Source organism: Mobula hypostoma, chromosome 22, assembly GCF_963921235.1.
Source record: "Mobula hypostoma chromosome 22, sMobHyp1.1, whole genome shotgun sequence".
Classification (NCBI taxonomy): domain Eukaryota; kingdom Metazoa; phylum Chordata; class Chondrichthyes; order Myliobatiformes; family Myliobatidae; genus Mobula; species Mobula hypostoma.
Window position 1 is genome coordinate 59,189,593 of NC_086118.1, and position 16,492 is coordinate 59,206,084.

At 44.6% G+C, this 16,492-nt stretch overlaps 1 protein-coding gene across 1 annotated transcript in view; it reads left to right on the forward strand.

Annotated features, from left to right (window-relative positions):
• The first annotated feature begins 6,096 nt into the window (after nucleotides 1-6,096).
• Nucleotides 6,097-16,492, forward strand: part of luc7l3 (LUC7-like 3 pre-mRNA splicing factor) — a 34,042-nt gene continuing 23,646 nt past the window's right edge. The window contains exons 1-2 of the mRNA XM_063030696.1: nucleotides 6,097-6,251; nucleotides 10,925-10,991. Coding sequence (XP_062886766.1) covers nucleotides 6,153-6,251; nucleotides 10,925-10,991 — 166 coding nt within the window. The 5' untranslated portion in view covers nucleotides 6,097-6,152. The remainder of the gene's footprint in view (nucleotides 6,252-10,924; nucleotides 10,992-16,492) is intronic.

Below are 16,492 nucleotides of genomic sequence, written 5' to 3' on the forward strand. Positions count from 1 at the left end.
ATTTTGATTTCATCTGTCATCCATTTATTCTTTGTACTTTTTTCTTTTTTAGGAATCACTGACTTTGCTGATTCTATCCTTCAGAGAGTTAAATTTCATTTCTACTTGATATGGTCTGGGTATGACTCTAAACTGCAGCTGGTGATGAGGCTCTGATTGGGGACTTCCAGAGTTTTGAGGAAAGTGGAGTTACTCCTTAGTCATTCATTGCTCCCAGGGCCGCTCTGACCCGGAACGGTAGCACCTGCAAGGGGTTCCTGCTCAGGATACGAGCGAAGGCCAACGCCAGATCCGGCAGGTTCAGTAAATGAACTTAAGATGGAGAAGGTGGATGAGCTTGGACCTCAAATGTCAACAGCTATAGTACAGGCGGATGAACATTTGGGAAGAGACATGGCAATTTCTTTCGTTCGCCCAACGGTAGGCAACAGCAAACCACCGTTGCTAGATACTAGGTTTCCTAGAATCTATTTGTGAAGAAAACCATGGTCAAACTCACAAAATGTATCACGCAACAACAGCGTCAAGAGGATCTTCAAGACAATTCTGAAGATGCTTCGCTCGGTAGGGTTGATTCTGGTCAGCAGGGGACCCCCAACTGTCATCAAGCTACTGCTCATAAAATTCAAGTAACCACCCCTGTGGCATGTTCCATACACACACCACTCTCTGTGTAAGAACCCTACCTCTGACATCCCCCCTATACATTCCTCCAATCACCTTAAAATTATGGCCCTCATATTGGGAAGCAGGCACTGGCTGCCCACTCGATCTCTGCCTCTTACACACCTCTATTAAGTCACCTCTCATCCGCCTTCACTCCAAAGAGAAAAGTCCTATCTCGCTTGGTGGAGACAGAGACCCAAGAGACTGCAGATGCTGGAATCTGCAAGGATAAAACTTTCTTGAAAGACGGGCAGACTGTACCTCAAAGAGATTTCAGTGCAGAGCCTGATCCAACCTTTCAGCCAAAAATACCATCATTTCTTTTTCCCTTCTAAATGCTGCTCGACCTACCAGAAGATCATTTGTTGCTGTAATTTTATAACTCTTATAATTGTTCATTTGATAACTCAAATATTATAATTATTCTTATAATTATTATTAATTATTCATCCCTGTGGTCAAGAAAGCACATGCAGTGTCTCCATCTCCTGAGGTGATTGAGGTTCTTTCCCCCCTCCTCCCATTCTAACCAATTTTTACAGGAGAACCATTGGGAGTGTCCTGACCTGGTACATCACCTTCTGGTAGGAGAATTGCAAAAACATTTGACTGCAAGCCCCGACAGTGGATTGAGAGGACTGCTGAAAGGATCATCTGGGTCTCCCTTCCACCTATCAGAGATATTTGTAAGCAGGGCCCTTAGCATTGTCGATGATCCCTCGCACCTGTCCAACAACCTCTTTGATCTCCTCCGTCAGGAAGGAGATACCATGGCATTAGGACAAGAATGTTAGGGTGGGAAACAGCTTCTCCCCCAGGCCATGAGACTACTGAACTCCCTGCCACCACCCAGGTTGCATCACACATGAAGTGCAAGTAGTGTTATACTGTTTACTTTTAACTCGTGTCATAAATGCACCTTATTATTTGTTAATTTATTTGTGGTAATATTACTTTTTGTGTTATGTGTGTGATTTATATGTACTGTTATGCATCTTGGTCTGAGGAACATTGTTTCGTTGGGTGTACGTGTATGGTTGAGTGATATAAACGCTTGCATGAATCATTATCATCCCAGCTGCATTATTCACCCCCACATGTACCCATCAAGAAATAACATGGTGGGGGGGCACAAATTTGGGGTAGGGGTTGATTTAGAGTGTCAGAGATAAAGGTGTGGATTAGTGGTGAGCCAAAGAGGAAGGGGTGGAACTGAAGGGAAGAGTAAGTAGGAGGGGGAGGGTGGGGAAGAGGCAGGGCAGTCCCAGCGTGGGGAAGAGGCAGGGTAGGCCCAGGGTGGGGAGAGGGAGTCAGGGTAGGCCCAGGGTGGGAAGAGGGAGTCAGGGTAGGCCCAGGGTGGGGAGAGGGAGTCAGGGTAGGCCCAGCGTGGGGAAGAGGCAGGGCAGGCCCAGCGTGGAGAAGAGGCAGGGTAGGCCCAGGATGGGGAGAGGGAGTCAGGGTAGGCCCAGGGTGGGGAGGGGGAGTCAGGGTAGGCCCAGGGTGGGGACGGCTGGATCTAAGGGAAAGGCGGGTTGCGAGGTGGGAGCTTGAAATGGGAGGCGAGAGGAGCAAATGTTGGCCTGATTGTGGGGATAAGGGAGGGAGCCTGGTCAAGGGGGAGAAATTCTGCAAGTCAGAACAGTAGAGGGCTTAACACACCATTTGGCCCAAGATATTTTGCCAATCTTGATCCCAATTTATTCTAGATGTTCTCCTCCTGTGTATCATCTATTCCCTACATATTCTCCCCCCTCACTGCCATCATTTCTCTGAAGAAGGTAACACTACCTTGATATTCCTCTATTGCACTACAGTATTTACTTTTGTAACTTATTATGTCGTGCATTGTACCGCTGCCGCAAAAACATTTCACAACAACTGTTAATAGTGTTGAATTGACAAACCTAATTCTAATGTGTCTATCTAAAAGTGTCTAAAATCAGAATCAGGTTTATTATCACCAGCATGTGACGTGAAATTTGTTAACTTAGCAGCAGTTCAATGCAATACATAATCTAGCAGATAAAATAATAATAATAATAAATAAAAAATTTAAAAATGCGAGAAATTGCTTGCTCCTGGTAACCACTGGGTTGCATCACTGTCTGGTATTGGGGGGGTGGGGGGGGGCTACTGCACAGGACTGAAAGAAGCTGCAGAGGCTTGTAAATTTAGTCGGCTCCATCTTGGGTACTAGCCTACAAAGTACCCAGGAGCAGTGTCTCAGAAAGGCAGCGTCCGTTATTAAGGACCTCCAGCACTCAGGGCATGTCCTTTTCTCACTGTTACCATCAGGTAGGAGGCACACACTCAGCAATTCAGGAACAGCTTCTTCCCCTCTGTCATCCAATTTCTGAATGGGCATTGAACCCTTAAACACTACCTCGCTTTTTAAATGTACAGTATTTCATTTTTTTTGCACCATTTTAATCTATTCAATATACATATACTGTAATTGATTTATTTATTTTTTTCTTCTTATATATTATGCGTTGCATTGAACTGCTGCTGCTAAGTTAACAAACTTCACGACATTGGCATGTTGCAAAGGTAATACTACAGTTGTTATGGGGGATTTCAACATGCAGGTAGACTGGGAAAATTAGGTCGGTACTGGACCCCAAGAAAGGAAGTTTGTGGACTGCCTCCGAGATGGATTCTTAGAATAGCTTGTACTGGAGCCTGCCAGGGAGAAGCAATTCTGGATTTAGTGTTGTGTAATGAGCGAGATTTGATAAGGGAACTTGAGGTAAAGGAGCCATTAGGAGGTAGTGACCATAATATGAAAAGTTTTAATCTACAATTTGAGAGGGAGAAGGGAAAATCAGAAATGTCAGTATTACAGTCGAACAAAGGGGACTATGGACGCATGATGGAGGAGCTGGCCAAAGTTGACTGGAAAGATACCCTAGCAGGGATGACAGTGGAACATCAATGTCAGGTATTTCTGGGAATAATACAGAAGATGCAGGATCAGATCATTCCAAAGAGGAAGAAACATTCTAAAGGGAGTAAGGGGCGACCGTGGCTAACAAGGGAAGTCAGGGACAGTATAAAAATAAAAGAGAGGAAGTATAACATAGCAAAGACGAGTGGGAAGCCAGAGGAATGGGAAACTTTTAAGGAGCAACAGAAGATAATTAAAAAGGCAATACGGGGGGAAAAGGTGAGGTACGAAGGTAAGCTAGCCAAGAATATAAAGGAGGATAGTAAAAGCTTCTTTAGGTATGTGAAGAGGAAAAAATTAGCTAAGACTAAAGTTGGGTGCTTGAAGACAGAAACGGGTGAATTTATTATGGGGAACAAAGAAATGGCAGACAAGCTGACCAGGTACTTTGGATCTGCCTTCACTAGGGAAGACACAAACAATCTCCCAGATGTAATAGTGGCCAGAGGACCTAGGATAACGGAGGAACTGAAGGAAATTCGCATTAGGCAGAAAATCGTGTTGTATAGACTAATGGGACTGAAGGCTGATAAATCTCCAGGGCCTGATGGTCTGCACCCCAGGGTACTTAAGGAGGTGGCTCTGGAAACCGTGGACGCACTGGTAATCATTTTCCAATGTTCTATAGATTTGGGATCAGTTCCTGTGGATTGGAGGGTAGCTAATGTTATCCCACTTTTTAAAAAAGGAAGGAGAGAAAACAGGGAATTATAGACCAGTTAGTTTGACATCAGTGGTGGGGAAGATGCTGGAGTCAATTATAAAAGATGAAATCGCAGCATATTTGGATAGCAGTAGCAGGATACGTCCGAGTCAGCATGGATTTACAAAGGGGAAATCATACTTGACTAATCTTCTGGAATTTTTTGAGGATGTAACTATGAAAATGGACAAGGGAGAGCCAGTGGATGTTGTGTATCTGGACTTTCAGAAAGCCTCTGATAGGGTCCCACGTAGGAGGTTAGTGGGCAAAATTAGAGCACATGGTATTGGGGGTAGGGTACTGACGTGGATAGAAAATTGGCTGGCTGACAGAAACAAAGAGTAGGGATTAACGGGTCCTTTTCAGAATGGCAGGCAGTGACTAGTGGGGTACCGCAAGGCTCAATGCTGGGACCGCAGCTATTTACAACGTACATTAATGATTTAGATGAAGGGATTAAAAGTAACATTAGCAAATTTGCAGATGACACAAAGCTAGGTGACAGTGTGAAATGTGAGGAGGATGTTAAGAGAATGCAGGGTGACTTGGACAGGTTGGGTGAGTGGGCAGATGCAGTTTAATGTGGATAAATGTGAGGTTATCCACTTTGGTGGCAAGAACAGGAAGGCAGATTACTATCTGAATGGTGTCAAGTTAGGAAAAGGGGAAGTACAATGAGATCTGGGTGTCTTTGTTCATCAGTCACTGAAAGTATACAGGTACAGCAGGCAGTGAAGCAAGCTAATAGCATGTTGGCCTTCATAACAAGGGGAGTTGAGTATAGGAGCAAAGAGGTCCTTCTGCAGTTGTACAAGGCCCTGGTGAGACCACACCTGGAGTATTGCGTGCAGTTTTGGTCTCCAAATTTGAGGAAGAACATTCTTGCTGTGGAGGGAGTGCAATGCAGGTTCACTGGGTTAATTCCAGGGATGGCAGGAATGTCATATGTTGAAAGATTGGAGCGACTGGGCTTGTATACACTGGAATTTAGAAGGATGAGAGGGGATCTGATTGAAACATATAAGATTATTAAGGAATTGGACATGCTAGAGGCAGGAAACATGCTCCCGATGTTGGAGGAGAACCAAAGGCCACAGTTTAAGAATAAGGGGTAGGCCATTTAGAATGGAGTTGAGGAAAAACTTTTTCACACAGAGGGTTGTGATTCTGTGGACTGCTCTGCCCCAGAAGGCAGTGGAGGCCAATTCTCTGGATTCTTTCAAGAAACAGTTAGATAGAGCTCTTAAAGATAGCTGAGTCAATGGATATGGGGAGAAGGCAGGGACAGGGTACTGATTGTGGATGATCAGCCATGATCACAGTGAATGGTGCTGCTGGCTCGAAGGGCCGAATGGCACCTATTGTCTATTGACACATGCCGGTGATAATAAATTTGATTCTGATCCAGAACCTGTTCCAACACTCTCCCTTGACATCGCCTTTCACTCCCCCTCTAACCTTAGAAGTACGTCTTGTGGTGTTAGACATTTCTACCTATCTGTGCCTCTCATAACTTTGAAAACCTCTCAGAGGTCTCCCTTCAGCCTCTGTCGCTCTGTTCACATTTCGCAGGCGTTGGAAACGAGAAGTGAAAGCCGAGGCGCGGGGACATTCGGCCCCTCGGGCGTGTACTGGACCATGGTGAAACAGGAAAAGGGGGCGCGCTCCACGCTTGATCACATGACACAACATATTTGACGCGTTGCTGAGCAACGGGGCATGCGCGCCCTGCGGGAGGCGCAGGCGCAGTGAGGTTGGCTTGTGGCGCGCGGCAGGGCGGGACGGGCAGTGCAGTGTGGGAGCTTGCCAGACGCATCGCCATTTTACGGCGCCAACATGTTGTCGAACGCACAGCTACTGGACGAGTTGATGGGCCGCGACCGCAACCTGGCCCCGGACGAGAAGAGGCAGAACGTCCGCTGGGATGACGACAGTGTGAGTTCCCCGGACGGTACCGGGCGGGAGGTGGTTACCGGACGTCCGGCCGCGCCTCGGGCCTTGGGCCCTCAGGGCGGAGGAATGGCTGGAGCGGGGCCGGGGCCGCGTCCGAGAGGGCGAGGGTGGAGAAGGTCTGGCCTGGGATATGTGTTCTACTGAATGCCGGGCCGTGGGAACTTCTTTGTGGGGCCAGTCCCTCGTACTTGGGACGGGGATGGACCGGGCGGGGGTGGGGGGAAAGAGGTCATTAACACTCGGCGGCCCGGGGCGGGGTTGTCGACCTTTGAGAGAACCGTTGTCCCTATTCGGCCTTCGGTGGGTTCATTATTCATCCGTTCAACCTACGGATTTAAAAACAACCGCAGAAACTCGGCAGCTCCATCGGGAATTAAAGGAAAGTAAACTTCCTGCCAGGGAATGCTTGATTCATTCATAAAAAAAGAACCTGTGTTCGCAACCTCCAGCCTGAGTTCCTCAGGGGATTCCTGATGTATTGGTTTGTTTTTGAAACTTGTGTAATGGACGCATTTTCGAAACTTCATTGTAAATCCGTGGATCTGAGTTCATTTGTTCCTAGTGGTGCCTTGATCTAAATTGGGGGGGGGGGCGGGCAGGTGGTGTGTAATATTGTCACGAGCAAAAGCAGAAAAGAAGTTTATTAGTGTAACGATAAGCCCCACAAACTTTTGTAGCTAAACAGCAGTTATGTAAAGTGACACCATTAATTTTTGAGATCGGTGACATTTCTTCATACCTGTTCTGAAGTTTAGTGAACAAGAAATAGTAGATGCATTAGTGATAATTTTTCAAAACTCTTTTGATTCTGGATTAGTTCCTGAGGATTGGAGGGTGGCTAATGTAACCCCGTTTTTTAAAAAACGAGGGAGAGAGAAAGCGGGGAATTATAGACCAGTTAGCCTAACATCGGTGGTGGGGAAAATGCTAGAGTCAGTTATCAAAGATGTGATAACAGCACACTTGGAAAGTGGTGAAATCATCGGACAAAGTCAGCATGGATTTGTGAAAGGAAAATCATGTCTGGCGAATCTCATAGAATTTTTTGAGGATGTAACTAGTAGAGTGGATAGGGAAGAACCAGTGGATGTGGTATATTTGGATTTTCAAAAGGCTTTTGACAAGGTCCCACACAAGATTAGTGTGCATACTTAAAGCACACCGTATTGGGGGGGTAAGGTATTGATGTGGATAGAGAATTGCTTGGCAGGCAGGAAGCAAAGAGTGGGAATAAACGGGACCTTTTCAGAATGGCAGGCAGTGACTAGTGGGTCAGTGCTGAGACCCCAGTTGTTAACAATATATATTAATGACTTAGATGATGGAATTAAATGCAGCATCTCCAAGTTTGCGGATGACACGAAGCTGGGCGGCAGTGTTAGCTGTGAGGAGGATGCAGGGTCACATGGATAGGTTAGGTGAGTGGGCAAATTCATGGCAGATGCAATTTAATGTGGATAAATGTGAGGTTATCCACTTTGGTGGCAAGAACAGGAAAACAGATTATTATCTGAATGGTGGCTGATTAGGAAAAGGGGAGGTGCAAAGAGACCTGGGTGTCATTATACACCAGTCATTGAAAGTGGGTATGCAGGTACAGCAGGTGGTGAAAAAGGCGAATGGTATGCTGGCATTCATAGCAAGAGGATTCGAGTACAGGAGCAGGGAGGTACTACTGCAGTTGTACAAGTCCTTGGTGAGACTACACCTGGAGTATTATGTGCATTTTGGTCCCCTAATCTGAGGAAAGACATTCTTGCCATAGAAGGTTCACCAGATTGATTCCTGGGATGGCAGGACTTTCATATGCTGAAAGACTGGATCGACTCGGCTTATGCTCTCTGGAATTCAGAAGACTGAGGGGGGATCTTATTGAAACGTATAAAATCCTAAAGGGATTGGACAGGCTAGATGCAGGAAGATTGTTCCTGATGTTGGGCAAGTCCAGAACAAGGGGTCACAGTTTGAGGATAAAGGGAAAGCCTTTTAGGACCGAGATGAGGAAAAACTTCTTCACACAGAGAGTGGTGAATCTGTGGAATTCTCTGCCACAGGAAACAGTTGAGGTCAGTTCATTGGCTATATTTAAGAGGGAGTTAGATATGGCCCTTGTGGCTAAAGGGATCAAGGGGTATGGAGAGAAGGCAGGTACAGGGTTCTGAGTTGGATGATCAGCCATGATCGTACTGAATGGCGGTGCAGGCTCAAAGGGCCGAATGGCCTACTCCACCTATTTTCTTTGTTTCTATGTCAAATGTGATCTGTTCACAGATACTATTGCATGTAATTAGGAATGGGACTTTCTAGCCTACTCAATGCCTTAACATTGTTTTCTCCATATCTATCTCTCCTATCAGTTTTGATTTTGTTTGAGTGAAGAAATTTCTCACTACAAAGGCTTACCCCCATGCCTGAAGGCTGTGAAGTGGTCCCGGGAATCATCTGGGAACTATTTCTGGCATCTTTGTCTAATTGTTTTTTCCCCATTAGCTGCATTTTTTTGCTTATTGATCAATGCAAACTTAGCTTCTTCCCCTCTGCTATCAGATTTCTGAATGGTCCATGAACACTACCTCATTATTTTGCTATCTTTTTGAACATTTTTATATATTCTTTTTGTAATTTACACTATTTTTATGTTTGCACTGCTGCTGCAAAGCAACAAATTTCATGACATATGTTAGTAATAATAAACCTGATTGTAGCTTCCTCTTAGTGCTTGGAGTAAGTCCAGCTGAATAAATTACGCAATACTGCAGACTCAGTGTGGTTTACCTTTTAATGTCAGCATCATGAGAGTGTTACGTCGTAACACCATAAAATACATAAGCAGAAAGAGGTCTCCGCCCATCAAGTCTGTTTTGCAATTCACTCATGGCTGATTTATTTTTTTAAACTTCATTCTCCTGCCTTTCCCTTTAACCCTCAACTCACTTGCCAATCTCTCCCTTAAATTCACACTATGACTTGACCTCCAGCCTTCCGTGGCAACGAATTCCACAGATCCGTAATCTATTGTGTTCTGGTTTTTGTTCCCGAGACCGCCATGCATGTCATCTCTGTGCTTCACTTGGGTGGCAGAGTGGAGGTACAAGGAGGTGTAAGGCACTCCTTCCTTCTACAGGTCATCCTTGGGCAAGGTGTATCACCTGCTTATCTCCCCTCACCTTCCCCTGGATCAGGGTCACATGAAGCCATGGGGGCAGGTGGTGCATATCACAAGTTCTGGTTATGCAACCACTGACGTCAGACAGTCAGTCTCGGAGGAGTATCGATAATGGCTGAAGTCACCTGATTTACAAAGAGACTGCCCAGAAGATGGCAATGGCAAACCTCTTCTGTAGAATTTTCCGAGAACAGTCACAGTCATAGACTATGATCACCCACATCATACAACATGGCACATATGATGGTGATACTTTAGCTCAGACAGGTGTATCCACCCACAGCCTCTCTCTCAGCTTGTTGTCAGTGTAGGCCTGCTCAGGAGTTGGGTGTGAACAGGGAATCATAATCAAGGTCTGTTAAACTAAGTTTCTTGCATTTGCACATCATTGTAACTTTGCTTTTATGTTGCAAACCTTTTTGTTCAGTAGCCTTCAAGGCTGACCTCTTGTTTTCCGTTGATTTTCAGTCACTTCACTTGTCTTTACAACAGTGTTTGTGTTAAGGGTGTAAAACCTTAGAGATGACTAGTAGGTTAGGTGGTACCTGAAAATTCTTTAACTCACTTGATTATTTCCTGCAGCCATTAATCTCTGAGTTTTAGTGAGAAGCTCCCGTGGGTAAAGGTTACTGCCTCATTTGATAAACATCTTCGATATTGGGCAGCACACAAAATGTTGGATTAGAACTTTTTAGATTTACTGAATGATTCTGGCCTCTTACAACTTAAATTATAGACTGGAACTTGGACACTTAAAAGGTGACAGTTGCCGGCGGAACGCACCAGGTCAGGCAACATCTATGGAGGGTAAACCAATGAGTGAAATTGATAAACAAGAAATTCTGCAGAAGCTGGAAGTACTGAGCAACGCACACAGTGCAGGAGGAAGAGAAACCCATCAGATGCTGCCTGACTTTCAAAGGGAAACTGAATTTTTTCATTTATTGGGGATCATGGGGCCTGGGATTAAAATGTATAATTTACTGACAACTCTTGGTAGGGTGGATGTCACTGAATGTTCCGTCATGCAGGATCTAAAACAAGAGGTCACTGTTTAAAACGGGTCAGGCAGATGAGGAATTTATTTTGGTTCAATGTGCAGATCTTTGTAACTCTTGAAGGTGTGCTGTGAGGAAAGTCTTTGAAAAAATAGATACTGCATAAGCAAGAGGGGGAAAGGTTACTGTGGCTAGACACCCCTGAGTGATCAGCCTTTAGAAATTCCTTACTGGCTGATAGCTGTTCACTGCATTGGCTTTTGGCCCAGACTGGACAACCTGGCTGGAATTGGCCAGCGTTCCATGAGGACCTTTCCTAGAACTAGTCGTTCCATAGCTCAGACCTTGAATGTTTCTTCTCTCTTTGGACCTTTTGTCGCTGAGTTGTTGAGTGACTTGAGAAGGACAGTAGGACATGTTACAGGGATGGGATGGGCAGCAGTGCAGAAAGTGAACACAAACTGTTACTGAGGCATGTCTTATCGTTACAGGTGTGTAAATACTTCCTGTGTGGATTCTGTCCAGCTGAATTATTTACTAATACACGTTCTGATCTGGGTAAGATTGCTTAATTTAGTAACAATTTTGTGAATGTTTACTGCTGAGGAAGTGTGTGACTGACCTGCCATTTAAAACTGGCCATGGATTGGAGTGAGATAAGAGAATGCTGTGGGAACTGCAGTGATAATTGGCACCAGTCTTGAGCAATGTGCAGCAAAGCCCTGAGTGCTCGAGGGCTGCTCCCGCTCCCAGGTGGACTGCATCCAAATTAAAGTTCCCCAAATAGTTTCACCTCCCCTTGTGATGAGCAACTGTTGCCACTGTGGTGGGCTTCTTCCAGGTAGGTGTGAGTGGGTGTTTCAACATAGAACATAGGATAGTGCAGCACAGTACAGGCCCTTCGGCCCACAATGTTGTGCTGACCCTCAAACCCTGCCTCCCATATAACCCCCCACTTTAAACTCCTCCATATACCTGTCTAGTAGTCTCTTAAATTTCACTAGTGTATCTGCCTCCACCACTGACTCAGGCAGTGCATTCCATGCACCAACCACTCTAAATAAAAAACCTTTCTCTAATATCCCCTTTGAACTTCCCACCCCTTACCTTAAAGCCATGTCCCCTTGTGTTGAGCAGTGGTACCCTGGGGAAGAGGCGCTGGCTATCCACTCTATCTATTCCTCTTAATATCTTTTATACCTCTATCATTCCCTTGGGGAAGTTGGTGTCTTTCTAAACAATAGAGCAGGGATTTGTAACCTGGGGTGCAAATCACAGACCGCTTGCTTAATAGTATTGGTCCGTGGCATAAAAAAGGTTGGGAACCTCTGGGAGCAAAGTTTCAGAATGAGGGATTTTCTTCCTGGATCATCAAGAATCTTTGAAATCCGTTACTTCAGCAAGTGGAGACTGAATTACTGAATATATTCAGCTCCAAAATAGACAGACCTTTGGCAGCCAACAACAAAGTGAGGCCCAGGTTAATGGGCCTTGTGGTTGATGTCTTTTTCTCTGTGGGGCATCCCAGTGATGCATAGTCCACTGTCCGCATCTGGGTCATGAAATGACCAGTCCTTATTTTAACTTTGTCCTCTTCACTAGTTTGCTTCCATTCCAAAGATGTACAGTGTAAGTAAGTTGTGAGGAAGCGACTCTTGCGGACTGTCCCTATTCATTCATCTTATTTGATCAGCATGTGCTTAATATCTGGTAGCAGGAGGATAATAAGCACATATTTTGATTGTGGTCATGAATGCAGATGATGCATTTTATTGTATGTTTTCAAGTGATGAAGCTAATCTTTAATATTCAAATCTTTCAAACATATTAAATATGTAATATTTTAATTAGGTTCTCATTTTGCCAATTCATCTGTGTTTAGGGTGTCTATTCAATACCTATTTGTAGAGCAGTCCCTTTACCTAAAGGCTCAGACTTGGTGAATCCACACTAATGCAGACCAGTATATCTGCTGCCTCACGTCGCCAGAGACTCTTCAATCCTGACCCTGGGTGCTGGACTTCACGTGTTTGTGACTGTGGTTGTCCTCCAGGTGCTCTGTTTTTCTCCTGCATCCCAGAGATCTTTAACCAAGTTCTTTCTGTGGGGTTCAGCTGTTGCATCCCAGCAAGCAGTCTAACGACTAGCAATCTTAACAATTGTGCAATTAGATACTGTAAATTGACCCTAATATATAGGTGAGTGGTAGAATATGGGAAGAATAAATAAGTGAATGTGAGATTAGTGTAAATGTGTGGTTAATGGTTAGTCATAGAACACTACAGCACAAACAGGTCTTTGGCCCATCTAGTCCATGTTGAACCATTGACTTGCACCTGAACTATAGCCCTCTCATCCTGTACCCATCCAAATTTCTCTTAAATGTTGAAATCAACCCTACATCCACCACTTCTGCTGACAGCTCATATCACAGTTTCACCGCCTTCTGAGTGAAGAAATTCCCCCTCCTATCCTTAAACATTTCACCTTTCACACTTAACCCATGATCCAATGTAGTCTCACCAAATCTTAATGGAAAAAGCTGGCTTACCTTTACTCTTATCTATACCCTTCATAATTTTGTACACCTCTATCAAATCTTACCTCAGTCTTCAACATTCTAGAGAATAAATTCCTAACCCATTCAGGCTTTCCCTATAACTGTCCTCAAGTCCCAGCATCATCGTGGTAAATTTTCCCTGTATTCTTTCAATCTTATTTACATCTTTCCTGTAGGTTGGTGACCAAACTTGCAGACAATACTCCAAATTAGGCCTCACCAATGTCTTGTACAACTTCTCCATAACATCCTAAATCCTGTACTCAATATACTGATTTATGAAGATTAATCTACCCAAAGCTTTCTTTACGATCCTATCTACCTGTGCCATCATTTTCAAAGAATTATGGACCTGCATTCCTAGGTCCCTTTGTTCTGCCACACTCTTCAGTGCCCTACCCTTCACTGTGTAAGACCTACTCTGGTTGGTCTTACTGAAGTGCAACACCTTTGCACTCGTCTACATTAAATTCCAAATGCCATTTTTTCAGTTCATTTCACCAGCTGGTCCAGATCCTACTGCAAGCTCTGATTGTCTTCCTTGCTATCCACTATACCCTCAATCTTGTAGTTACCCACACATTTACTGATCCAGTTTACTACATTATCATCCAGATCATTGCTATAGCACCAATCCCTGTGGCACACACAGGCCTCACATCAGAGAGACAACCTCGCTGGCTTCTGCCACAAAGCCAGTGTCTAATCAATTTACTACCTCATCCTGAATGCTAAGTGTCTGACCCCTGACCTGCTTCCCATGCAGGACATTGTCAAATGCCTTGCTAAAGTCCATGTAGATGCCTTGTTTTCATCAACTTTCCTTTCAGCTTCTTTGAAAAACTTAGGATTGCTTAGACATAACCTATCACACACAAAGCCATGCTGATTATCCATATCAGTCCCTGTCTATCCAAATATCCAGTCCCTTAGAATATCTACCAATACTGTTGTTACACTACTGATGTTACGCTCTCTGGCCTATAGTTTCCTGGTTCTTATTAGAGCCTTTCTTAAACAGCAGAACAACATTAGTCACACTTCTGGTACCTCGCCTGTCACTAGTTTCTGCACTTGTCTCCCACAGGGTCTGAGGGAACATCTTGTCAGGTCCTGGGGAATTAAACACCTTAATTTGCCTCAAGACAGCAAATCCTTCCTCCTCTGTAATCTATATAGGGTTCATGATCTTGCTGCTTTGCCTCACTTCTGTAGACTTTCTCTGAGTAAATACAGATGCAGAGAATCCATTTTGGATCCCTCCCATTTCTTTTGGTTCCACACATGGATTACCTTTCTGATCATCTAGTGGACCAGTTTTGTCCCTTGCATCCTTTTATCGCTTGACATATTTGTATAATCATAAGACCATAAGACAAAGGAGCAGAAGTCAGCCATTCGGCCCATGGAGTCTGCTCCGCCATTTTATCATGAGCTGATTCATTCTCCCATTTAGTCCCACTCCCGCGCCTTCTCATCATAACCTTTGATGCCCTGGCTACTCAGATACCTATCAATCTCTGCCTTAAATACACCCAGTGACTTGGCCTCCACTGCTGCCTGTGGCAACAAATTCCATAGATTCACCACCCTCTGACTAAAAAAATTTCTTCGCATTTCTGTTCTGAATGGGCGCCCTTCAATCCTTAAGTCATGCCCTCTCGTACTAGACTCCCCCATCGTGGGAAACAATATTGCCACATCCACTCTGTCCATGTTTTTCAACATTAATCCTTTAGGGTTCTCCTTCATCTTGTCTGCTGGAGTAACTTCATGCCTTCTTTTAGGTGTGGGAGTCCCAGTCAATGTGGAAACAACCTTGTGTTTCTTCCAACAGTCTGCGATCTCTACAAATTTGTTCTTTTAAATCCCACGACTGTTGGACGGTCTATAATAGCCCCATTAATGTGGTCATAAATTATTCTTCAGTTCCACCTGACCACTGTGGCTTTCCTCTGCTGGATAATTTCTCCTCTCCTCCAGTGCCCCCCCCCCCCCGTGTTGTTGAGGGGATTGGGCACAGAGGTATTCTGCACCAGATGTCTTACTCCTTTCCCCCTTCTGACGGTCACCCAGTTATCTGTGTCATGCACTTAGGCAATTGAGGTGTAACTACATATGTCGTATCCCTCAACCCCACAGCCTCCTGACTGATTCGGAGTTCATCCAGCTCCAGCTCCAACTCCTTAATATGGTCTGTTAGAAACTGCAGCTGGAGGTGTAGTCATCAGGAACACTGAAGATCTCCCTTTTTTCCCACAACCTGCAAGAGCAGCATTCCTTTATCCTGTCTGGCATCCCTATTGCTCTAAATGTGCGACAAGAAAAGAAATGGAAAAAAACCTACCCGTAGCTTAGCTTTCCTCGCCAAAGCCCAACTCCCCACTGGCCCGTTCACACAATGGCTGCTCCACTTAAACCGAACTTTTTAAAATTGGAAACGAGAAAATCTGCAGATGCTGGAAATCCAAGCAACATACACATGCTGGAGGAATTCAGCAGGCCAGGCAGCATTTGCAGAAGTCCTGCAGAAGGGTCTCTACCCAAAATGTTGACTGTACTTTTTTTCCATATGCTGGCTAACCTGCTGAGTTCCTCCAGTATTTTGTCTTACTTTTTTAAAAAAATTGGTTCTTGCCAACTGCCTAATTATGTGCAATCCAATGTTTCCTTGGGACTGTGGCACACACAATGTGCCGATTGACCCGCTCGCTGCTTTTATATTCTTTCTCCAGGCAAACTGGTGTCTCCTCTGGACTGTGGTACGTAAAATGGGTTGGCGTGGGCTGAAGAGCCTGTTTCATGCTGTAACCTATGATACTGTAGACAGTACTCCAGGTATTTTCACCAGAGTCCTAGACTGCAGCAAGAGTTACCATCCAGCAAGTAATCTCCAACATAGAACAATATAGGTGCTGTAGCCCACGATGTTGTGCTAATCCTTCACACCCACAAAGCCTCCATTTTTCTGTCATTCATGTGCCTGTCTAAGAGTCTCTTAAATGTCCCTAATGTATCTGCTGCTACTACCACCACCCCTGGCAGCATGTTCCACACATCCACCTCTGTGTGTTGGGGAAAGAAACAGCAACAACCAAACTAGTCTCTAACATCCACCCTATACTTTACTCCATTCTCCTTGTATTAGTCATAGTCATACTTTATTGATCCCGGGGGAAATTGGTTATTGGAAATTAGCCATTTCATCCCTGGAAAAGTCTCTGACCATTCACTGTCAGGCTCCCAACCTAGGGGCCATGACGGGGGTACATGGCATAAATTTGATCTAATGTATACCGTACATTTTCCACTCCCCTGTTTTTTCTTTGTTCCTTCTGTTCACACCACCTGATGAGTGGCTGTGTTTTTATTAAACTGTACTCATTCCTTTAATTCTCTTCACTCATATTTAAATGAGTTGTTCACTGATTTTTCTCAATTCTCATTGAAGTGAATCATTAACTTTTTCTTTCCGTGGGGGTGACCTGACCTGCTTTGT